The following is a 25205-nucleotide window of genomic DNA, read 5'->3' as shown; positions in this document are numbered from 1 at the left end:
CTGAAGGGAAGGAACCCTGGAGACAGTCTGACCCCTATACACTCCAAAATGAGCACAGTAACAGTAGCTCAGCCGCTTTATTGCCATCTACACATTTCTCAGTATACCTGCAATTGCAGGTCACCAGAGATGAAGTAGTTTAGTCTGGACTAAATTCTCTTCTATCTTGTCTTGTCAGCCCACTTTTACCGTCTGCTCCAGAAACTGTTCTCCTGACTCACCAATATGATTACAGATTGTTTCTCCTCCATACACATAACGCATTTAGCAATTTAATTGACATTTGTTAGTTTTTGCAGTTTACCATCTGGAACCACACATTCAAGCAGGCTGTCGAACACTAACTCCAGTGTGCTTGTGCTGGAGCCAAGAGGCCTAACACATATGGCCGAGGGCTTTGAACCATCCATCCAGCACTACAGTACAGATATTTATAAACCACAGCAGAGCCTCTTGATTGAAGAGCACATGTTTCTACTCTTCTGCACAGAAACCCCTCCCCACGCCATCTAGGCACCACCTCCCCTTAAAGTCCCAGTGAAACGGAAGTTAGAGCATCTTTAGTTTCTGGACTGTGACATATTTCCCAGTGAAATTGAATATTTGAGTGGTGTAAAGTTACAAGAGGGATTTGAATCAAATCCTTTGCATTTGGAAAAAAAAAAGGCGGGGCTTTGCAGAATTAAGCACTGTACGGAGCTTCAGAAGACTGTTGGCTCTACACACACCTCCCTCACCTGTTGTAAGATCAGGAAGATGACGAGGGAGAGAAGAATAAATCTGTCTAAAGCCACATTGTTTTGCAAATGAGCACAAAGTTTTTGTCCACTGATATCCAAACATATCTCCACTTATCTCTCCCCTATGCTCTGTTAGATAGCACAACCCACAAACAGAAAAGTGCAGTTTTGCATGACCGGTGTGGCTTTTTATTTGTCCAAAGTCACATTTGATCGGATTAACTTAAGTAAACGCATCTGAATGCAGGATGAGTCATCAAACATTTGAAACCGATTTACTGAAAGACAAAAGACATATTTGGATGTAAAAATACTCTGGTACGGATTCTTTGACATATATTTGGCATATAACAAGAGACAAGTGAGCAGTTGACACAGGGACACAGGATTAAAACTGGGAAAATGTATTTTTTATTTCACTGGGACTTTAAAGGCGCTATTGTTTACGAGACACACTGAGACAGAGGACAGAGGATTGCGCTATACTCTCTCTGTTTCTCTCCTTCATGCCTTTTTTTCCTACTCTTCCCACACACCCAATCCAACTCTGAACATTTACAGTATGTGTGAGACCTGAGAACCTGAGAAAGACTTGAGGAAAGTAAGCACAGCTGTGCATGGCTCTCACGTGGAGCCTATAGTATGACTAACACGTGTTTACATATGGGACTGCAGATATATATTCTGTGTGTGTGTGGGGGGGGTGTGTATTTGAAAGAAAAAAGAGTGAGAGAAAAAGAAGAAGAAAGTTAGCATGTGTGTGCATGCAAGTCCTACCATGTGTGTGTTTTAGAGAGAGAGAGAGACATCAGAATGAGTGCAGCTGTTGGGGATTTACTGTGAGAGGCTTAAGTCCCGGCTGCGTCTCGTCCTCTGTGATCGACCTAGCGGTTCAGTGTCAGGTACCACAAACCCAGTGAACTCTCCGCTGCAGCTATGGCCACTATAGAGTTACTGTATACAGTGCTGTTGATGAATGGGCCTTACAGTCGCAGATAAAGACGTGTTTACAAAGGCCTTCAGTCGCCCACAATCGAGATTCTGCACTTACACAGCAGTGCTGCGAGAAAGTAGCACTTGTTTTGTACAGCTAAATGGTTACAAATGCTATTAGTCTCCGTTTATACCTGTTATTAATATCATTTCATTGTGAATCCTGCTGTATGATTATAGTTCCGTCACTGCTGTGATTGACAAGTATGTAGCACATGGCATGCATTTCAATTTAAAGCTGCACTTATCAATATTTTTATATTAAAAATGGTTCAAATGACTATATATGAAGTGAAAGGTGTCAAAGTGATAAACCCACAGAGAATGATCACCTGATTCTGGAGTTTCCCCCTCAGCTCTATGAGGCATTTTAGCGTCTTTGAGCTCATTGTTTCGGTTTTATAGCCCGCAGCTTTACTATTTTGGTACACTCACACCACTCTCGTCATTCCAGCTCCAGCAGGCAGCTAGATTTAGTTGGTCAAAAATGTTCTGATATGCTGTCTGCTCAGTACCAAACAAGAAAGTAAGTGACTAGCTGGTGAGCACTGTGGAGCATTTAGCAGCTAAAGAGATGGATATTTGCCTCAGGAGTGCAAGAGCTAAGCAGGAGAGGGAACATTGAATTTACATTAAGCAGTTGGTCAGAAACATGAATCCAAACAAATGCTAATATGTATGCTGAATGATAGATAATAGTTTTAACAACAGTCATATGAGAAGCTGGTATCAGTTTCATCTCTCTGAGTCTCTTTACAGCTTGCATTAACATTAGCATCTTGTATCTTGGTTGGATCTAGATATGATTTAACCTGATTACATCTACACCTGGTATTAATATGTGTCTCCGGTGTCCACATGGAGATCTGACTGAGCTGCGATCGCTCTGTCCAGCCCACTTTGCTGGCTGTTGTTGTCCTTGGCTTTTCTGTATGCCAGTTTCATGTGTTTAATTTTTCATTGACATCGCAGCCAGGACCGTCTGTAGCCGTTCTCCACCATTTGCATAGCCATTGCTTCATAAATGGTTCAATTTGCAATATAACTTGCCAAGTTTCGCTTGTATACTTTAGTCAGGACAAATTGAAAGCAGACACTTGGTCTCGTCTTGACTCCATCCACGAGGGTCTTGAATATCCACACCTTTCTTGCTAGTAGCTTAGCTTACTAATTGGCTAATAGGCGGTACCTCTCTGGTTTTAAACAGTCCCTCATGACTCGGTATTTCCACCCATGTAGTTGTGTACGTAGATTGACAACACAGTTACATTTCTGCTCATGTTCAATGTGGTCACAATGCTTCCCTGACCATCTCCGGAGGTGGTTTGGCCAATCGGATCACAATCTGTCCTCAATGCGTCTTGCGTGCATTTACACCTGAACTTTCATGTGGTCAAGCACTGTCCGATTGCAATCCGATCACCCAAAACACATTTTTTAATGGCAAGCTGCTAAAGGGGTCTTTATGTCCTCTACAGAGAAATTTCCGCATGTGCCTAGCCTAACTTAATCTTAAATCTGTCTGTTTTTTGCTGTTTCTGGTTTCTTATGCATTTAGGTTTTTAGTAGAAGTTAGGGGTCAGCTTTAGCCACGGAGCACTGGTTAGCTGGGGAAGCGTTGTGGCTTTTATTTAGTTCATTTTAAGGGCATTTTAATATAGTTTCTGTTTTTTTTTTCTTGAGCTACCATGTTTGTAGATGCTATAACGATATAAGTTTTTCAGAATTTACAAGTTCTTGTAATGGTGTTTTAACATTAACACTTATTTTGTTCAATTAAAAAGAATGTGAAAAATGTGTATATTATATTTAGAGAAGTTAGATATACAGCTTGTATCAAAATTCATTCTTTATATTCAGCCACTGAAAATACCTGAGCTCATCTGTGTTGTCACTGGTTTGTGTTTCAGGCAGATAAAAAGGCCAAACTGATGTCAGCGATGAATACGATGAAGGATCACAAAGAGAGGGAAATAGAGACCCAGAGAGAAGAGGTCTCAATAATCAAGCACCCGCCGCCTTCAAAACAGCAGCAGCCTCAGCCGCAGTCGCACACTCAGTCTCAGTTACAGCCTCAGTATCAACAGCAATCACAGCCGTCGCTGCCACAGCAACAACAACAACAACAACATCAGCAGCCGCAGCAGCAGCAGCCTACTGACCCCGCCTCCCCCACGGTGGCCACGACCCCTGAGCCCGTCGCCATCGGAGGTGGAGACAAGGCATCCCCCAAGTCTGCAGACACTGAGCCAGAGTATGAGGTAAGGTCATTTTGAGATACTGATTAATTCGTGGTTGTAGTAACTCACAGGATTTTACAACAGAGGTTTCTGTAGGAAAAAAGGATTCAGTTTAAGGCCGGGGTTAATCCGTGTTGAGTAGTATGTTTTGGGAATTTATTCACTTGGTTACAGTTTTGGTTACAGTTTACAAAGATACACAATATGTCATGTTGAATTAAGGCAAAATAAAATTATGTAAATGATGCAGATACATCAACAGTGCATTTACATTATGTAAAATGATGCAGATACATCTACAGTGCATTTACATTGATGTAATGCTGCAGCATTCAAATTTGTTTTGTAATAGGAATATTATATTATGTACATTTATACAATTATTGATACAACTGTTCTCAAATATGTAGCACTACCACACAAACTTTGACGTGTACAGTCATCAGACATGACCTTAAATGGGATATTTAAGGGGAGATGAAGAGTTTCCAGACGTTAAATGTGTTTATTTATGCATTCAGTTTAAGGATTTCCTGTTATTATTTACATTATAATCTAAACTATCGCTTAACTGATTAGTCAGTCAACAGGAAATTAACCAGCAGCTGTTTTGATTCATAATTTAAAATTTTCAAATAAAAATGCCATAGATTCTCCTATTTCCATCATCTCAGTTTTGAAAATGTGCTGCTTTTTCATCTTCAAACGGGCATTATTCAAAATGGGTTCATAATTATGCCCAGAAGCTAGTACTGAGTAGATGATTCTCATTATTTGGCTGCAGGACGGTCGTGGTTTTGGCATCGGCGAGCTTGTTTGGGGAAAGCTGAGAGGGTTCTCGTGGTGGCCAGGCCGCATCGTATCCTGGTGGATGACGGGACGGAGCAGAGCTGCTGAGGGAACCAGATGGGTCATGTGGTTTGGAGATGGAAAATTCTCAGTGGTGAGTGTTTAGAGCTCAAATTAATATTGCTGTCAGGTGATTTTTTTTCCCCCACTAAGAATTAAGCAAAATAACCATCTTTTCTTTCTTCATAATATTATCTCTGCAAGGCGTAAGCCTGGAGGGGATCATGTGTTTCTGTGTGTGTGTCTGCTCGGTCAAAGGCAACTTTTGGGGACACATTTCAGACTTAGTTAATTGGGGACGGCTTGTGCAACTGGAGACAAAAGCCATATATCCCCAATTGGGAAAAAGGCAGATGTTTGGGTCAGTGGTTAAAGTTAAGTCAGCCTAATATTTTTTGTGCACTTTTATGACAATGTTTTAGGACCTCTTGTGGTTGCAGTCTTTACTAATTAAAAAAAAACTATTTTAGAACACAATTCCTAAGTTATGAGCCATAAAATATCATAAAGCTTAGACTTTATGCATTGTGACATAGCAAAAGACAGCCACCTAGGTTAAAAACACACCTCAGCTAGACTGTTTCAGGCCACATTTTGGCTTTTGTCATGACTTAAAAACTGACATCCACAGATATCAGTCCTCATCTTGAATCAGAGTGTCTGCACGTTAATTTCATACCCAATATTGTATATTCCTCAAAAGTTAGGCACAATACAAGAAAATTCCTGTTTGTTAGTTTGACCACCATCTTGACTGTAAAAAAGCCTGGATGGACAATTGAGTTAGATTCAACTTTTTCTTATTTGGGAGGGGAGAGGGAGGTAGTTTTAAAAAAATTTCAAACATCTTTATAAGAAAACTTAGACCATACTATACTATACAAATAGCTTTATTTAAAACTTTGCAAATCTCTGCTGGTTGCATCAGGTAGTTGTGGTGCCATCACAGTAGGTGGCTCACCACCCACATGCAGAGACCTGCACTCGTACCTCACAGCAGAGAACAATCATTTCATTTTCTGTTAATATTTTTCAGGTCTGTGTAGAGAAACTTTTGCCTTTAAGTTCCTTCAACAATGCCTTTCACCAACCAACTTACAACAAGCAACCCATGTACAAGAAAGCCATCTATGAAGTGCTGCAGGTGAGTGCAAGAACAGTTTGAATTATTTTCTGCAGCCCCATTTACTCATGAAACTAGCCAATAAAATGGAGCTCATCCATCTCAAAAAATAAGTCTCAACAGCACCTCCTTACAATATCACATTTTATTTATCTACAGGACATCTGATACATAACAATTTACTGTTGTTTTCACTTTTTTAAGTCTTCCCCAGTGATCTAACAAACTTGCAAATCATGATACTGATACAAATAATGTGAAAAAATCACCTCTTTTAGGTATAGTAATTGAGAAAATCCAAACACTGGATAATAACATGATCTTTGTTATAGATTTATTAACAATCAATCTCATTCAACCATTTTGTTTTAATGTGTTTGTAGGCGGCTAGTAGCAGGGCAGGCAAAGCCTTCATAGCTTGCCCTGACAATGATGAAACAGAAACCTCCAAATCAGTGGAAATGCTGAACAAGCAGATGATTGACTGGGCTATGAATGGATTTCAGCCCACTGGACCTAAAGGCCTGGAGCCACCCGAAGGTAAGAGGAAGCCTACATGACGCTTGAATATTTGACCTTGTGTCTCAGTATGTTTTCAGCAGCTGTGGGTGTTGACACTCTTCATTTCCCAGAAACGTCTCATGAGTATCAGTTTCCTTATTTGTCGCAGATAAAATGTGTTAAAAGACAGGTTCACATTTTTTTCTGAAAACAGCTGGCCAAATGAATTGTTCTCCCTGTTCATACAGACCATTAAATGATCTCATCTAAATGTGATGGGGGACAAAAATCCGCATTTATTGTTTCATGCAAAAATGTATTAAAAGAATTATCTGAAGCTAATATGAAGCTTTACATGTCACAGCTAGTCAAATAAATTGGGTTTTTAATATAAAATGCCCTTTTTGTGTTTCCCTGAACAATGTTTCTCTATTGCTGCAGTGGAAGAGTAGAACCAAAAACAAAAAGAGGGAATATGGCACTTATCACTTAAATTTACAAGATATCCACTTGATTTGATTTGTTTCGATGACTGAAACCTCATATTAGCGTAACATCGTATTTAAATGTTTTCTAGTGGGGAATAAAAGGAGAGCTGTGGATTTTGTAATCAAGCTCATAGTTTGATAAGTTGTAACATTTCCTGTAATATTAACTGTCCGATATGCTGTGTGCACACCAGACGAGCGTAACCCATACAAAGAGGTTTACCCTGAGATGTGTTTGGAGCCAGAAGCAGCAGCCTATACGCCTCCTCCGGCCAAAAAGCCTCGCAAAAGCACAGCAGAGAAACCTAAGGTCAAGGACATCATTGATGAAAGGACACGAGGTAAGGTGCCTCATTTATTAGGTGAAATAGGAGTCATGAACTCTTTATACTTTCCTCCACTTGGAGAGGACTAAGTTGAATTGTACTTTTAACCATTTAAGGGTTAGAGTAAGTGGTGGGAGAAGTAGGACATGGACAAGAGGTCCGTTAGAGAGGCAGATTTAAAATGATGATCCAGCAAAAGAGTTCTTCCAAAGTCCATAAATAGATGTTTGTATGAGATTATTCCTATAATGTCCTTTTTAATATCACTATTGGACAATAACTATATCTTACCAATGAGTGACTCACCAATGAAGAGTTATTAAATTACCTAAGTAATGGGTATAATAAGAAACGTTTAAGAAAACAAACATGCTAAATAAATGAAATGGACGATCAGAATGAAAGACTGAAAAAAGGACAGGGTACACGTTATGTTTAAGTTGTTACTGATTTATATTTTGTTTGTTTTGTCCAGATTGTTTTGTTTTTGATGTTAACAGGTTAGACATTATAAGATGCGGCTTCAGCTTCCACCTCACAGTTAACTTCAAAGCTATCTGTATAATGCTATACTGCTCAGTAGGAGCGATATAGCTATAACCTCTTACATATTAACCTCTTATCTACGCCTCTTCTTCACAGCTATGGTTCTGAGTCATAACCATTTGCATTATTTGCCCAACTTTGACCCTGAATGGAAATATTTCAACAGGAAAGAGGGACACAGATTTGTTTTAAACTGTAAATGTCCATGTGGAGAATTAAATGCAACTTTTAATTGTACTCCTAGTACTCCTCCTAGACTTTGGTGTACCACAGGCATCAGTTTTAGGGGCCTTTGTTGGTCCAAATATTATTAGTATATTTTGTTATCATAGAAACATAAACAGACTCAAGTTGTTGCAAAAAAAAAAAAAAAAAAAATTTCTTTTCATTTAAGTGTTTTTAGAATACAAAGAGCGAGAAGAAACCCATCAGAAATGTCCACTGCTGATGGACATCAGCATTTATTAATAGAAATTAAGAATTCTGCTTTTAATAAGTATTTTAACACATCAAGCACCTTTTTACAGTTACCACAACTGAGATTTGTATTAAGTCGTCATCTTTCTATCTTATTCATTTATTTAATCATTCATTTTTAGCTACTTTAATATATTTGGTTTTATCCAGTCTCTGGTGTTTCCTCACTGCAAATTGCTGAGAGTAAGATAGCGCTTCAGTTGCCTTTTTTCAAGTGTGTATGCATGTAATGTGTGAGAGAAAGTGTGTGTGTGTGTGTGTGTGTGTGTGTCTGTGTTTGGCATTTTGCTTGTGCTTTGTTTTGCTTGCTTTTATTGTGTAAAGCACTTTGTACTACATTTTATTGTATGAAAAGTGCTATATAAATAAAGTCTGATTGATTGATTGGTTGATTTATTTATTTATTCGACTGTTGACCATACCAATAAGTTGTTGAGTGGCGGTTTTGTTGACCTACATTTCTCATCAGATATATCCTGTGTTGTGTTTTCAGAGCGGCTTGTTCATGAAGTGAGACAAAAGAGCCGCAGCATAGAGGGTAAGTGACGTGTCCGCTGTGTACTCCGGCTTGTGGCAGCACTAGGGGGCCTCTCAGGGGATGAACACCTAGACGCTTTACACTTGGAATTGTTGTTGATGAGTACAGCTGCATCAATAAAGCGATAAAAACATCATATTTCCATTATTTTTGTTACATCACTGGCTCCTTTGTGCGTTCCCTCCAAACATAGCAGCTAAGCTCATTAGATCTATACTTGAGGCCACAGCTGTTCAAATAATTTCATTGAAGTGTGAAATTTGGAGCGTCACAGCAGAGCATTCACACCTTTCTGACCTCTGCCTTTTAAACACTGACAAACTGCTTTTTTTTTTTTTACCTCTACAGACATCTGCATCTCCTGTGGAAGTCTGAATGTTAACCGTGAACACCCGCTGTTTGGTGGAGGAATGTGCCAGAGCTGTAAGGTAAGCTGCGATAGAGGTCATTAAAAGTCTGGGGCTCAACTCCAACTACCGTGTCGTAAAATATCACAGCTCCTTTCTTGCTAATAATACTCTAAACACATTTCGAGCAGCACTTGATGTTTGCCCATAAAATGTTCTGACTTGTTTAATTTTGCCCCGATTTTTCACAGAACTGCTTCCTAGAATGTGCATATCAGTACGACGATGATGGTTATCAGTCGTACTGCACTATCTGCTGCGGAGGGCGAGAGGTACTCATGTGCGGAAACAACAACTGCTGTCGGTGAGTTTTCTACTGGGTTCTACCGTGTAATCCATTGTCCACATTACCTCTGTCATAGCAACCCTAATTATAAATTCCAGTCCAAATATGTGTATAGATGTCAGCCCCAAAAGCCACACTGTCTTTATCAACTTTGTAAATACAAATTCTGACAATTATATTTGTGGTTTAGTATAAAGAAGCAATATAGTGCAACCATGTGCATAATACGATTGGGAGTGCTATGGTATCTAAAAACAGCGGTCTCATTTCTATTTTGAGTACATTACACATATTGAACACGACAACAGAGACTTTGTAGCTGCCGTAGCAGTGACGTCATGCGCCATCATGGAGGTCCAGCAGGATAGCGGCTGATCTGCACATAGTCAGACTTACAATGTAGAAAAAATACCACTGGGAACAGATTGAGCCTTGTCAGAATGAAACATTTCGTACCAATCGGCAAACAATGGCTCGCTGTGTGTTTTAGATGACGGCTTGACATTTAGATGACATTTTGATGACAACTTGCTGCCTCTCAAAACTCCCAAACCTAATTCAAAACCATTCAAACAAGGCCCCATATATATAAAACAATGTCTGATTCTGCAACTATTTGGCCTGTTTCTGACCTCTGATTCATTTAGAAAATTATTTTATCATCCGTATACTGTTATTAACTAAATGGCATAGGTGTCAACCATGGCCTTGTCAGACTGCAATGAGAGATGAAAACTTGCAGGATAGCAAAATTATGACCTTGTCAGAAATTTAGGACCACATTTTTACAATGTGAGTGTTGCTACGACCCAATTCTACAAATAGATTTATCAGTATATAATATGAAATGACTTTACATGAGTGCAGTTTTTTAAATAAAGTTTAGGGGGGGAAATACCCTCGTCCATCTTAATATGTCTATGGCATACTGAAACCAAAATGAGAGAGGTGAAACGAAAAGGAAGTTTGTGTGACTTATCCAGTTTGTCTCTACTTTCATATTCTTTTTTTCTATTTACAATTTTGTGACATGTAATGAACTCAAGATTTGTTGTTGTCACAGAGTCTAAAGTTACCTTTACTATTATCTGCACAAACAGGTGTTCATTGGGGTTTTTAGGCAGCTAACAAGCCAGTGGTATAGTTTAGTAAAGTAGCTAGTTTTTATATTGACATGACTCAACAAGCGTCTAGTGAGAAAGTGGAGAAAGTTATTGCCAAACAGCTCACCGCTTTCTTGACTGCACACAACATTTTCGAGCCTAAACCTTCAGAAACATACCACTGAAACAGCCCTTTCTAGTGGCTCCAATGAAATAATGATGTCTACTGATGTGGGGAATACTCTGTTTTGGTGCTGCTAGGTCTTAGCGCAGCTTTCAACTGTAGATTACATCATCCTAACTGAAAGGCTTAAGCAGTGGGTGGGTGTCTCTGGGAGCGCCCTGGATTGGTTCTCCTTCTATCTCTCAGATAGGAGTTTATCTGTGTTGCTTGATACCTATGTGTCTGAAAATACTGCTCTTTCCTGTGGTGTGCCCCAAGGTTCTGTCTTGGGTCCTATATTATTTGCTTTATGCTTCCCTTTGGTCATATTATTAGCAAATTTAAAGGTATTTCATATCACTGCCACTTTGATGATATTCACCTCTATGACTCTTTTAAGACTGATAAGATTGATTGACTGTCTGCTTTGCACAATTGTCTGACTGGATGGCTAACAACCTTTTACAGCTAAACGCAGATAAGACTCACGTCCTTATCATCACTTCAGATAGTATAGTTTCCAAGGTTACTCAGTGTATTGAGTCCCTTTCTTCAGCTGTACCGTCTAACCTTAGAAGTCTTTGTGTTATATTTGACCAGGCTAAGTACTTCAATCAACATATCCAACTGTTGAGTCATACATGTCTCCACCATTTAAGAACCATTGCCATATTCAGGTCTGTTATGTCATAGCCTGAGCTAGAGATGATTATTCACGCTTTTATATCATCCCAGCTTGACTGCTGTAATTCCCTTTTAACTTGCCTCAACAAGCCTTTCCTGATAGCATCTATAAATGGTCCAGAACACTGCGGCAAGGCTGACGACCAGGTCTAGCAGGACGACTCACATCACACCCATCTTATCTTCTGTACATTGGCTTCCTATCAAGTTTAGGATTCATTGTAAAGTTCCTGTATTTACATATGGAGCCCTTCATGGTCAGGCACCTGTGTAGATCTGTGACTTGCCCCATCCTTATATCACCAACAGGTCAGTGAGGTCTTCTGACCAGGGCTTACTGGTTGTCCCACGCTCGACTTAAATAAAAGGCGATCGTGCCTTTGGCGTTTTGGCTCCAACACTGTGGAGCTCTCTTCCTATAAACGTACGATACTGTCAGGTGTTTGTAATTCTGTGTGTTTCTAGCATCTCTTGTTGCTTGTGTTTTATTGTTTGTGTGTTTTTAAAAACTTTTTATGTGCTTATTTTGAACTATTTTACTCTTGTGAAGCACTTTGTGACCTTGTTCTGTGAAAGGTGCTATACCAAATAAACTTTACTTGCTTATTTTTACTAGACAGTAAACAGGCAGATGTGTCACTCAGTGTAGTAAAAAGCCTCCCTGGTCTGTGTTCAGGTGTTTCTGTGTGGAGTGTGTTGACCTCCTCGTTGGTCACGGAGCGGCCCACGCAGCCATCAAAGAAGACCCGTGGAACTGCTACATGTGCAGTCAGAAGGGTGTGTTTGGCCTGCTCGAGCGTCGCACTGACTGGCCCTGCCGTCTCCAGCATTTCTTTGCTAATAATCATGATCAAGATTTTGTGAGTAAAGCACCCCGAGGCTAAAACCCCCAGTAACTATCTCACTGAGGAGTATTTTCTTTCCCCCCCTCTGTGTCTCATATTTTTTCCCCCCTTTTTCTGTGTTGTATTTCAGGATCCACCAAAGCTTTACCCCCCAGTCATGGTGGAGAAGAGGAAGCCCATTCGTGTGCTGTCGCTATTTGATGGCATCGCAACAGGTAAGACAAGAACTGGATCCCCCCTTTCCTCTAATCCAAGTCTGTATGACAGGTTCTGTTCGTATCAGTTTACACTAAATGTCTCCTTTTTTCATTTCCTGAAATGAAAGTGAAAAGAAAAAATGTTTCCTCACAGTTTAAGTTGATTTCTGTCAAAAAGGAAATCAAAATAACTGCAAATTTTTAACTTTCTTACATTTTTATATCAGACCTCTCATTAGAAAACAGTGTTTGATTGCAGTAGTAGTAACTTTGTTGTGTATCAATATCCATAACTGATACAAAAGCATTATATTGGTGGTGAAAGTGATTTTGCAGGCAGTGTATGTGTATTAAAGTGAGGATTTGAAGGGTAATGTAGGGCTGCAACTAACAAATATCTTCATAATCATTTTCTCAATTGGTTGGTTAGTCATTTGGTCTATAAATTGTTGTTGTGGAAAAACGTCCTTAGTTCTTCATGCTTCGTCTGACCTTTGATCCTGTCCTGTGCAGGCCTGCTGGTGCTGAAAGAACTTGGCATCCATGTGGATCGCTATATAGCTTCAGAGGTGTGCGAAGACTCCATCACTGTGGGTATCGTCCGGCATCAGGGTCGCATTATGTATGTCGGCGATGTCAGAAACGTCACACGCAAACATGTAAGTTTTACTCTGGGAGTAAAAGTAAACAAGTCTTTTTTTTTTCACTTAACAGTATTTTTCAGTTGTTGCACAATGTACCTTTACCTGTGTTGTTACTGGTTCGCTTTATCTTACAACTGTACTATTTCTATATTTATATCTTTGTTGATTCTGTCTCTTATCGCTATGCAGATACATGAGTGGGGTCCATTTGACCTAGTTATTGGTGGAAGCCCATGCAATGACCTCTCTATAGTCAACCCGGCAAGGAAAGGTCTGTTTGGTAGGTTTAAACTTTTTCACTTTCCTTTTGCTTCATATGAATGCAGAAAAAAATGTATATCAAGTAAACTTACCATAGAGGAGTTAAACCTCCACTATAGAAAACCATGAATAATCTCTTTGTGATGAGGTTTTACCAACATCTGAATAGAAAAGTAACCAGAATATCATCAGTATGCGCCCTCTTTTCTCTTTAAACACTGTTCAATGACTGTTTCTGTCCTGCAGAGGGAACAGGCCGCTTGTTCTTTGAGTTCTACAGGCTGCTTCACGAGGCTCGGCCGAAGGCGGGGGAAGAGCGGCCCTTCTTCTGGCTCTTTGAAAATGTGGTCGCCATGGGTGTCAGCGATAAGAGGGACATATCTCGCTTTTTAGAGGTGAGCACTTATAGTTGTCTGGTCTAACCCTACAAGGAATAACTGGTCATTACTACATATAGCATGACATGACACAGTGTTGATGGATTATGAATGCCCCCTTGTGGTATTTTTTCATTCTCTTCAGCCACAGATTGTTGAAAGGGAATATTATCTTAATCTTATGTTCATTTTCTATACTAGAGAGCATAGAAAAGCAAAGTAATGTGCCTTGCACCATGGAGTGTATCATAATACATTTAATATTGCTGTTAAGAGGTGGTTATCTGTGGGTTTAAACACACCCACAGTTGAAACCTTTTTAAAATAAATGAAAAATATGCAAAATGCACTGAAGCCACATCTTTAGATATACATATTTTTCAGTACCGGTAATACTGGGCTATTAAATTGTTGGTATATTTCACTACACTGTAATAATAGCCTACTGTAGCACAGGACCACCCCTTGGTTCCCCTCTGACTGGTGTTTTTTCTCTTTTCTCTCTTTACCTCAGTGCAACCCAGTGATGATTGATGCCAAAGAGGTGTCTGCTGCCCACCGTGCTCGCTACTTCTGGGGTAACCTTCCTGGCATGAACAGGTTGGTGTATGAATGGTGAGGGAAGCAGCAGCCTTTGATATACATAATAGGAAACATCAAACTCATTTAAACCAGGGCCTGCATTTATTTGCTCTCTTATTTGCTGTCCGAGCTTTCAACATTATTCTAGATTAAACAGTGACTGTGGCAGTGATTCATTAACTAAATAAAAAGCATAAGCGTCAATATTTGTAGCGTTGTACAACCAGACTACAGACTTCTCTACTGACATCTTCACTTCTACTAACACCAAGGTTGTTGTAGATATCACACCAAAGTCTTATGCTCCAGAAGATCTTGTGGGCAGGTGCATTGGATCATAAACTAACTGTAAAAGGACCAAAAAGTCCTGCACGCTGTCGCATCACTTTACTCACTTTATTAATGACATTTCAGTCCTCATACCTTTACCAGCAAAGTCTGAGGACCGAAATGTTGTTAATAAAGTGAGTACAAGTGATCATCATTTTTTTGGTCACAGATGGGTAAAAATTACTCAGGGAACCATTGATCCCTTCACTACAGAATACATTTAATTGGGCACTGATGGAGGGAGAAATACCCTATCCATAGAGTTAGGCCATCATCTCTCTAATTCCAAAGGAAGGAAAGGATAAGTTGGAAAGTTTTATGAAGCTATTAGTGTCCTCTATCAAGATTATAGACTGTTTACTGCTACAACAGACAGACAGAAAAAATAAAAAATACTCCTAGAAATAATTAAGGTTTAATTTTCATGAGATGTTTATCAAGACCACATAGGCTCTATGTAATAAACTAACGGCTAGGATCAAGATTTATGGGACACTCGAATCCTATCACACTAGAACACGGCTGTCTGCAGGGTTGTTTAAAGAATGCTCTTTTCTTTTCCATTTTTTGGGAACCTCTGAGGCAATGGCTACAACAAAATGAAAATATAAAAGGTATAGACACGGAGGGAGGAGTACAGAAGATGGCGCTATTCGCAGATGTTATCCTGGTTAACTTCCCTGCAGTTATTACTATCTGGTTATAAATCAAATTAAATGTAGTTGTACAAAAAACACAGGTTATTACTTTTAATATAGGCCGGACCAAGCCATCACAGAAAAAATATGAAATTAAAATCAATGAAGCATCTTGGAGTCAATCTACACACAATACTTCAATTAAAAAACTGTTCAATTAAACAATTAAAATAACTCTCTAGAATAAAATCTGATATTAGAAGATAGTCTCATTCCTTTTCTGAGTATCACCTCAAGAGTTGAAGTGATTCAAATTAATATACTTCCAAGGTTACTGTATCTGTTCCACACTTTACCGGTAGAGATAACAGACAAAGATATCATGGACTGGAATAAAACGATTTTGAGATGTATTTGGCAATGAAAGAGACCGAGAACGAGGTACGGAACTTTGCAGTTATCCAAAATTAAGAGACTCTTAGCTCTCCCCTGTTTAAAGAGCTGGTGTCAAGCTGCTCAAATCAAAACACTGCTGAATCTGTGCAATCAAGCTAGTACAACAGATGGCGTTCCTATACAGGCTGTAATAGGTGATAATGAGCCGAGAAAACACCTTAGAGAGCAGATGAATCCATGGTTGGGCATCTCTCTTAAGATTTGGTCAGAAGTAATCACAGTAAGAGCAGCTTGAAAGCACATACTAGGATATTATGATGTATTGCATATGATTCAGAGTTTTGTACCAAATGGAAGAGATACTGTAAGAGGCTTGAAGAAGAAGGGAAGCAAAACGGATCAATATGGCTTAAAAAATCATGACTGTATAGATACTTGCAACTGAAACATTATTTAGAGCAAACAATAAGAAGGAAGAATCTCGATGGGTTGGAGTTATACATTATTAAAATGTTTACCTCAGCATATGCATCAGATTTGAGTAGGAAGTTAGTTTTGAGGTTATATATGGGAGTGGAACATTTAAAAGAAAATTATGCATTATATATATTTATATGTGTGAGAAAGAGGCAAATATTATGTTATCAGTGGACAAATGAGAACAGATTAATGAGCAGCTGTGGAAAACATGTTGCTCTTTATCTTGGAGAGAAAACGGAAAGATTTTTTATGATACTGGTACAGAAAAAATATCAAGGTCCAAGGTGCTGGAGATTAATTGGAGCAAATTAAGCCGATCGCTTCCATATTGTTTGGCTTCTATTAGCCTCTATTGCCAGGAGCTAAAGAAATGTATGGAGGAAATGCTGAGGGTAGAAGCTCTATTTACATTTGAGGTATTATATTGTGGAAAATGAATAGAGAAGAAGCCAAATTTGGAGACAAATGTAGGTTTAGGATAACAAGAAAATGGCTCCAGACAGATTTGCCTATGGTTGAGGACTGGGTTGATGTAATACATAATATATGATGGAGAGTTTGTCTTTCTCTTTCTGGACTGGAACTACACAAATTTAATAGTGTGGGGAAAGTGGATTGAATATAATATTGCCAACTGGGGCAAACTTTAATATGATTTCATATCACTACATATCTTAAATATTCTTTTACTTGCTGTACTAAGATATTTAAAATCTCTACTCTAACAGAAGTAAAAATGTACTGTATGGGGTACATGTAGGTACATAGATTTAAATTAAAGGAAAGATAATTGACAATATTCTTCACTGAGCTTTATTTAATTTAAATGACAGATTGAAAGTGTATGGATGGATATACTGTATATACATGAAGGGTAAGTAGGAAAGGAAGAAGTATGGATATATGGATGTGTATACAGTATATGTATGTGTTAATTTGTATACATTATCTTGAAATCAGCCCTTTTATTATATTTTATATTTCTCTTTTCTTATTTTTTTGGGATAACTTTGATGTTTTTAAAAAAAGAAAAGAGAGGTTTATAAGAGACAATAAAACGTGGTGAATATCTGTCTCAATAAAAAGAGAATAAAAAACTAAGAAAATCAAAAGTAAATACCAATGAGTTTCCAGAAAGCGGTGAGTTCACCCAATCAGATTACAGAAGGAGGTTATTTTGACGCAGGAATGCACTGTACAGCATTCTTGACTGGACATCCGCCTCCATACGTCCATGGTTAACCAGACCACAAACTGCAAAATTAACATTCTGCAGTGGCTTTGCAGTTTTTGTAAATGAAGTCATACTGTATGTCTCAATATAGTTAGTGGTTTTTCTTCTTTCTCCTCCTCAGGCCTTTGTCCGCCATGTACACTGACAGGCTGGACCTCCAGGACTGTTTAGAACACGGAAGAACTGCGAAGGTATTATTTGTGATTATTTGACTGAATGCTACAACAAGAAGTGCATGCATCAACAGCTGGTGAAATGTCAAGACCTTGAGATATCCTGGATGTCCTGCATACAAATTTGCTCTGTTCATTTCTTGGGAGAAAAAAAAGAAATATTTTAGTTACCTGTTCAAAACAAGAGCTTTTTTGTGTCATTTCTGGCTTTAAAAAAACACGGAAACCATAAGAGTTTCAGTTTGTGACAGTCAGTATTTTAGGATATAAAACACACCCAAAAACAAAATGCATATGAAGTATTGATTTGATTTGATTGCTCAGAGCAGGACTAGGCAACTGTACACTGGTGGCTCCCAGTGGCAGCGTGAGGTACTGAGGAATGATGAAAGTTGAGGTTAATTAAGTCCACACATTACTCTGATCTGATATGAAAGAGTCAAATTTATAGAACAAAATCCAAGGTTTTTTTTTTAGCTTTGATGTTTATCAAGGGAGGAAGAAGCAGGGATAGTTTTATTTGTGGACTAATCTTTTCTCTCCTTTATTCTCTTTCAGTTTGAGAAGGTGAGGACCATCACCACCAGGTCTAATTCCATCAAACAGGGCAAGGACCAGCACTTCCCTGTCTTCATGAACGAGAAGGAAGACATACTCTGGTGCACTGAGATGGAGAGGTATGTGAACATGAAAATTTTCCCTCAAACGACCTTTGTTTACTCCTGTATCTTTCCCTATTTGGCTACACGTCTGTCTGCCCTCCTCTCTATTGTGTTTGTTCTGTGTCCGATGGTGTGGCTGTTTTCCCCCCGCCAGGATCTTTGGCTTCCCAGTCCACTATACCGACGTGTCCAACATGAGCCGACTGGCAAGGCAGAGGCTCCTCGGCAGATCATGGAGCGTCCCGGTGATCCGCCACCTGTTTGCACCACTCAAAGAATACTTTGCCTGTGTTTGAGCAGCCAGAGCACCCGCTCTGAACCATTTAGGAACTACAACTGTATGTTGTTACTAGAAATAAGAGCCTTGATCCTCAAATTATACTCCTGTATAATTTGCAAGCGAAAACATTGACGTAGATTTCACATTATTTCTTGTATTTGAATTGTAATTCTTATTCTATTTAATTTTGATATGTCATTTTACCTTTTAGCAGTGTTATCAAGTATTGTTGATTTGTTTGTGCAAGCTATACTTGAGACTATGCTTTCTTCTCAAGACACTGAGACAGAAAAGTGCTAAACATGTATTTTAAAAGAGACGGTCATGCGATGGGAAACATCAGACAGATAGGAAATGGTTTTGGGATATGTGAAATGTTTCTGCTGTGTGAGCGCACTGTACGTCGGGGGCTGCGAGATTCCCACCTGCAGTGCAGCCATGCTTCCAGCTACTGAGCCTCACAGAGATGTGAAGAGAAAGCAGATTTTCTTCAGTGTCAGGAGAGCTGTGTCTCTGAGAATCCAAAACACCAGATCACATATACCTCTTCGTTTACAGTTTCTATACACAACTGAAGGTAATAAAGGTACTACTGTAATATGGTTACAATACCATGGTGCTCCACAATGATGAGAAACATCATAGCCCATGTGGCAATACAACTTTAGACAATACGGAGCTATTTAACCTGTTGCTGGAAAAACTTGTGTTTGATGTTTTTACACTTAATGAAAAAAAAAATCTGTTCTGTGCCGTTTTGTTCACTTCAGAGGAAACGTAGAAGTGACAGACAGTAGACTGCAAAATGGAGCAAATCCTCTTTTCTGCATTTTACAGCTTTTATACAGTTTTTACTGGTGCTCATTTAATCTCTCAGCCTTGCTACACTCAGGCTCACTGCCTGGATCTGCACAAACAGAAAGTGAAGCTAGCCACATGGGAAATGATGTTTTCTGTCATTTGAAAAAGAAAAAAAAAACTTAAGATCAAAGTCTGTGGTGAGCTACTTTTTTCTAGTTTCATCCTGACCAATGACATTACTGTACAACTGTTAGTAAGCGTGGTCGCTGGAGGTAGGGTGGCCAGGCCGGGTAACTCTCCTCCTCAACTACCACCTCTCTAAACTGAAAAACTGTCAGGTGCAAATACTCAACAATATGGTGCGGCTTCACAAAGTTCTTCTACCTTTTTATAGCAATTTTGTGCTGTTTTATCAACATTATAAAGCACTTTTATATGTATACTTTCTTTTTTTTCTTGATATTTTTAAAAAAAAATATTGGTTCTTGTGAATTGTTTTTGTTTCGTTTTATGATGTGAACTGATCTACCCTCGTGTAATACTTTTTGTATACAGTAGGGCTGTGCCAATAGAAGTGAAAGAATGGATTTTGATATGTGAAACCCATGTTATTTGACTCATTGTACAGTAGATGGATTGACATTTGCAACCCCGAACCCTTTTCCCTTCTTCCATCATCCATCATCCATATTGTTCTCTGTTTTAAAGCAGCGATACAGTATGTTACTACCCAGATTCAAAGAGCGTCTATTTCTATTGAGATTGTAAAACGTAAAACAGAGTTAAAGAACTATGTCTCATGCTTTGTATAATATTTTGTCCCTTGTGAAGGACAGTTGGCCCTCGGCCATTTCCCTGATGAATTGTAGTCGTCATGTTGACTAATTTAAGTGCTGATCCAAATTTGGATTACATTCACAAACTAAATTCTCTTGATTGTAACCTCTAAGCTAAACATGGAGGATTTAGGCTTCAGTTTGTCAAAACGAAAAACTGACACAGTGGCTGACGAGATGTCACCACTCAAAGAGTAAAGAGGGTAATAAAAACAGATGCTATCGCTTATCTATATCATATTTAAGATTCAAAATTTGAAATTTAATTTCTTAATGTAATTAAGTTCTTAAGTGACCTTATTGCCATCATTTTTGTCCATGCACACAGGGCTCAATATGAGTCCTTGTGCTTTGTGATATTTTGACCAGATGTTATTTACCCCCTCCTCCTATGATAATTACATCCCCTCATGTTTGTACATTTTGTACATAGAGTTTTCCGGTTGCTGTTTCAATTTGTTTTTATCTTTTTTTTTTCTTTTTCTTTTTTTTACGTTTACGTATGAGATGTACAAATATAATTCTTTGCTAATATATATCATCAAATTAGAAAAAAAAATCTTAGGTTAAAAATAAAAATCAAGTGACAAATTTGATTCAAAACTTGCTTTGAGCATTAGCTGTAGGGAGACTCCAAGTCTACTTTTTTTCGTACTGATTTGTTTGTGTCAAGTGAATCCAGATTTAATGTCATGTGATCTTAATAGTGGCCTACGGACAGCTTTAAGATGAACGGTCTCAACTTCACTGCACAGCCCTACATGGTGGTGTTTTTTGCTTCTGTTTTCTTTTGTAAGACTTTAAAAGAGGGATTGTAGGTGTTTTCCGATGGTGCTAAACATTTTATCTAATCAAGAAAAATATATTTGATTGGAAGAGAAATAAACATGTCTCGACAATGACTGTTTTTAAGTTCCTTGTAGTAATGGAAAAGAACTATTATTTCACTCATATAAATATATTAACAAAGGCATTTTAACTTTGTACTTGAAAAAATAAGGATAACAAATAATGAAAGGTTTCCTATATTGTTTTAGACTAGAGATTGCTGTAGTTGGTGCTTATCTGTGGGAAAATCGTGTGAGAAAAAAAAAAACGGTAATAACTTTTACTGTAGCATTATGTATGCTTAATACGCATTACTTCTTAATCCTACATTCCATGCATTAATATTCTCCATGTCTGTTTTCAGAATGTTAAATTGATGCTTATTTGTTTTTTTTGTTTTTTATCAGCAACAACATTTCATTTCACTGTTCAAGGCAGGTCAATAATCTATATTCGGTGATACTGTTGACACTCTGTGTCTGTCATAACTGTTTATGGCTATATGCTTTTTTTCCTCAAGACCAGTTCGTACAGCAAATGTAGCAGTCATTCTCCACTTTGAACCCCCACCCCACCCTTCCTGCCCCTCCCCACCCTCCCCCATACTTATGTTTAGTGTCCAGAGAGAAGATAAAGGCTCCGTATGTACTTGTGCTGGAGAACACTTGAATAAATGTATTGTTTTTGTGCAAAACTCTGCCACCTCCTGTTCTTTTTTTCATTTATAGTTAATAAAAATCAACCTAAATGTACAATTAAGACATTAATAGTGAATTTGTGCACTGTGTATAGTGCGGCACCAACATGCAGACAGCGAAGACGCTTAGAGATGCTTTGAAATCGAATTAGCTCATACGTCACAAAAAAGATTGTCACATGCCACAGCAGGAAACATACAAATGTACTAGTGTAAATAAAATGAATTTCATTAAGTTCAGTTTCATCGTGGTTTACTGGGACACCTAAACAAAACAGAAACTTTATAATTAGGAGAAACTTTTTTGTAATTATGAGATAACAAGTCATCATTTTGAGGGAAAAACATATCTTAAAAAGGCAGAAATGGGCTTTAATTAACACATAACCTCTTTATCCTCCAGTCATAATTAATGCTGTCACCACTCTGTCAACCTCTGGACAATCAGAGACTAAAACAGAGGAGATGGAGACACATACACATCAATATTCAGCCCCAGTTTCCATGCCATCGTGCCCTCTAGCAGGGGGTTTAGTTCCTCAATGTCTTAACACCTGGGTCTTCTTCACCACCTTTGGTGCTCTAGATAAGGGTGTTGCCCTGCAGCTACTCTCTGATCATGGTGCCACTGAACAGCCCTTCAGTGCAGCCTTCAATCAGGCAGAGTTTATGGGCTCACACGTCTTACTAACGCAACACACTCGTACATGTATAATTCATGTTTCTTTTTCCTCCATTTATTTTCATTTAGGTGTTGCAGATCAAGCATAAATCATGTAAAGATAACACATAAAGATGATAAGGCTATTAAATAAATCTTAAATAGATTAATAAATCCAATTAATGCTCATGGTGACATTTAAGCCATTAAATCCATGATAAAGGTGATGATCTGACGTTATAGTAGGTGTATTATGCAGCCTCACTCTGCTGTTCTCTGCAGCTCACCCTCTCCCTCTCACAGTGGTACAGCCGCCTTAAAGTGGGCACGCCCTGAGACCAAAGTAATTGGTTGCTTAGGCGACCAAGCCTTCACTCAGAGCTGCTGATTGGAGAGTCGCACCGTCGCACTGCCTGGATGCTGCGAGACGCGTCAAGTTAACCACGAAATGTGACCGGAAACCATAAGATCTGCCTTCAAAGTGAAAGTTTTTCAAATGTACTGATGCCATGCCTCAATAATAGATAGAAGAAGACTGGTAAACTAATGAGGTATTTGCATTTGGCAGAATAAAATGAGCCTGAGGAAGACCTGTAGTTGGTTAAAATGCCGCTGATAAAAATGTAAGGGAGCATTTTAATAGAATTTTGTATTCAGCACCTCTATCACTAAGATGTAGATGTACTCAGAGTTGTGCATGTAAAAAGTGAATCCAAACAGAGCAAATGTGTGAGAAAAGTTATCAAATATTATCAGCGTCACATTTGCATCTCATTTGTATCTTATCGAAGCCAGTTCTACATATGTGACAATAAAATCAAAACAGTAGCTAAATAACTAAATAAATGCTAAATAACACAATGAGCAATCTGCATGACTTTTTTCAGTTTTGATAGGTATTTATTCAGTAATAATTGGTGTTAAGTACTTATTGAAACAGCAAAAAAAAACATGTATATTGTATATGAATTGAGGGTATAATGTAGGTAAGTATAGGATTATAAAACTGGTAGAAAAACCTTGTCCAATCCAATATGTGCAACCTGACAGACCAAAGGTCCTTCTTGAATTCAATTCAGTCACACCAGTTTACATGTCTAAAAAAAACGTTTTTAAAAAAACCAACAACTCCATTTCAAGTAAAAGTCTTGCATGAAAAATCCCACTCAAGTAAAGCAGCCCTACATAAGTATTAGCAGAAAGTGTAGTAAATCTTTGCAGTAAAAGTAGTGGTTTGGTCATTCTGACTGATATATTATTATATAGCATCATTAGATTATTAATACTGAAGCATCAGTGTGTAAGCAGCATGTTACTGCACTATACTATAATGCATTACTACTAGAAGCATCATAGTAACATGAATTGAAAATGCAAAGTACCTACACTTGTCCTTAAAGTGCAACAATTTGTGCTTTATTTTGAAGGCGATAACCAGAAGCCTAACATCTTTCCTATTGCTGACTTGACAGCCGGCTGATGCTGCGGTCTGCTGGTCCCGGACCGGCCAGGAAGGCATCCATCTGGTGCGTGTGCCTCCTTGGGAAGTGCCATCCGCGGATTGTGTTGCATTCCGTTCCTGTCAGAAAGTAAGCAGAGAGCCGAGAGGAGCAGCAGGCCTGCAGAGGAGGTATGTGGTTGCACATCAGAAGCATTATTCTGCCTGGTTGTCTGCATTCAGGCTGCAGATGCTGTATCGGGGGTGGGAAGGAGAAAAGAGAGGGAGAAAATCCTCTCTCCCGGAGCCTGGACACTTTGTTTCCATGTCCCCCCCGTATGGCCACACGTCTGGGTGGCAGCCCTGCCTGCTGGTCCTTGCCATCCCCTCAGGGTCTCTTCACACCCTAAGGTGCTCCGCCTCACCTGGCAGCAGGGATGCATGATTGTAGGTGAGGGGCAGACAGACCTGCTGTTTTCTGTGGAAGAGGGAGAGCAGGGACTGGGGGAGTCGGTAATGATCGCTGTGCAGCCGATCACGCCGGATGGAGACCGGTTTCTTTGTGTCAAGTCGCACAAGTAGAAGTGTCATCATCTCACTGCGCTCACACTTGACCAGCAAAACCTCCGCAATGGACACAAGTAACATGCATGGTGGATGCAAATTTACCTAGGATTTCACGTGATTTGTTACTGGAAATTATAAGATTTCATTGACTGTTTAAATATAGAAATATGAGACATTTAACCCAAATACTATAGGCCCTGTAGTGTAATAACCGCTCCAAAGTGATTTAAAAACAGGTGATTCAATTGTTGTTCATTCATGAGCTGCTTGTGTTGAATCTGTGGACGTTTAATGCTTTTTGGGTGGTTTTATTTCATATATATGCGACTAGGACTATTTGTTTACATTGATTGTTTTTATGCATGAAACATAAGCTTACCTGACTAAGTGGCGTCAACTTCCATAGTGGTCGCTGAGCTATAGGCCCTGCAATGAAATAATAACTTTATTATAGCCTGTAGCTGCTGAAATATGAGTTCACGCCCTAATGTGTTAGTGGTGGCGGATGAATATGAAAGGATGAACCCAGCCTCACGCTATCAGCCACTATATCTGTGTGAAGGAGTCCATGCCATGCAGTAAAGTTGCCGCACCCTTATACGTACGCATCCTGCACGCACACATGCACGCAAGCACGCAGGATGGGCACACACACACACAGACACACACACACACACACACACACACAGACACACACACACACACGCACACACACACACACACACACACACACACACACTACATCACATCACATCATTAATACTGGGGTGTAGAAGAAAGGGAGGGGAACGATCTTGGAGATTATTTCTTTGTT

General features: G+C 39.0%; 1 protein-coding gene across 8 annotated transcripts in view; it reads left to right on the top strand.

Annotated features, from left to right (window-relative positions):
- The window catches only part of LOC134001064 (DNA (cytosine-5)-methyltransferase 3A-like), a 48920-nt gene extending 27145 nt beyond the window's left edge, over positions 1–21775 (top strand). For 3 of the 8 annotated variants that reach the window (XM_062440606.1, XM_062440604.1, XM_062440611.1), the window contains 16 exons: positions 3644–3994; positions 4758–4916; positions 5859–5966; positions 6329–6485; positions 7129–7275; positions 8777–8821; positions 9170–9249; positions 9420–9532; positions 12141–12324; positions 12440–12524; positions 13020–13165; positions 13340–13430; positions 13658–13806; positions 14303–14403; positions 17570–17639; positions 18180–21775. In XM_062440606.1, the coding sequence (XP_062296590.1) occupies positions 3644–3994; positions 4758–4916; positions 5859–5966; positions 6329–6485; positions 7129–7275; positions 8777–8821; positions 9170–9249; positions 9420–9532; positions 12141–12324; positions 12440–12524; positions 13020–13165; positions 13340–13430; positions 13658–13806; positions 14303–14403; positions 17570–17639; positions 18180–18695 (2502 nt within the window). In that variant the 3' untranslated portion in view covers positions 18696–21775. The remainder of the gene's footprint in view (positions 1–3643; positions 3995–4757; positions 4917–5858; positions 5967–6328; positions 6486–7128; positions 7276–8776; positions 8822–9169; positions 9250–9419; positions 9533–12140; positions 12325–12439; positions 12525–13019; positions 13166–13339; positions 13431–13657; positions 13807–14302; positions 14404–17569; positions 17640–18179) is intronic. The other 5 variants (XM_062440610.1, XM_062440608.1, XM_062440609.1 and 2 more) reach the window with 3 other exon arrangements.
- The last annotated feature ends 3430 nt before the right edge of the window (positions 21776–25205 follow it).

Source organism: Scomber scombrus, chromosome 19 (assembly GCF_963691925.1).
Source record: "Scomber scombrus chromosome 19, fScoSco1.1, whole genome shotgun sequence".
NCBI lineage: Eukaryota > Metazoa > Chordata > Actinopteri > Scombriformes > Scombridae > Scomber > Scomber scombrus.
This window is presented reverse-complemented; position numbering and strand designations above follow the sequence as displayed.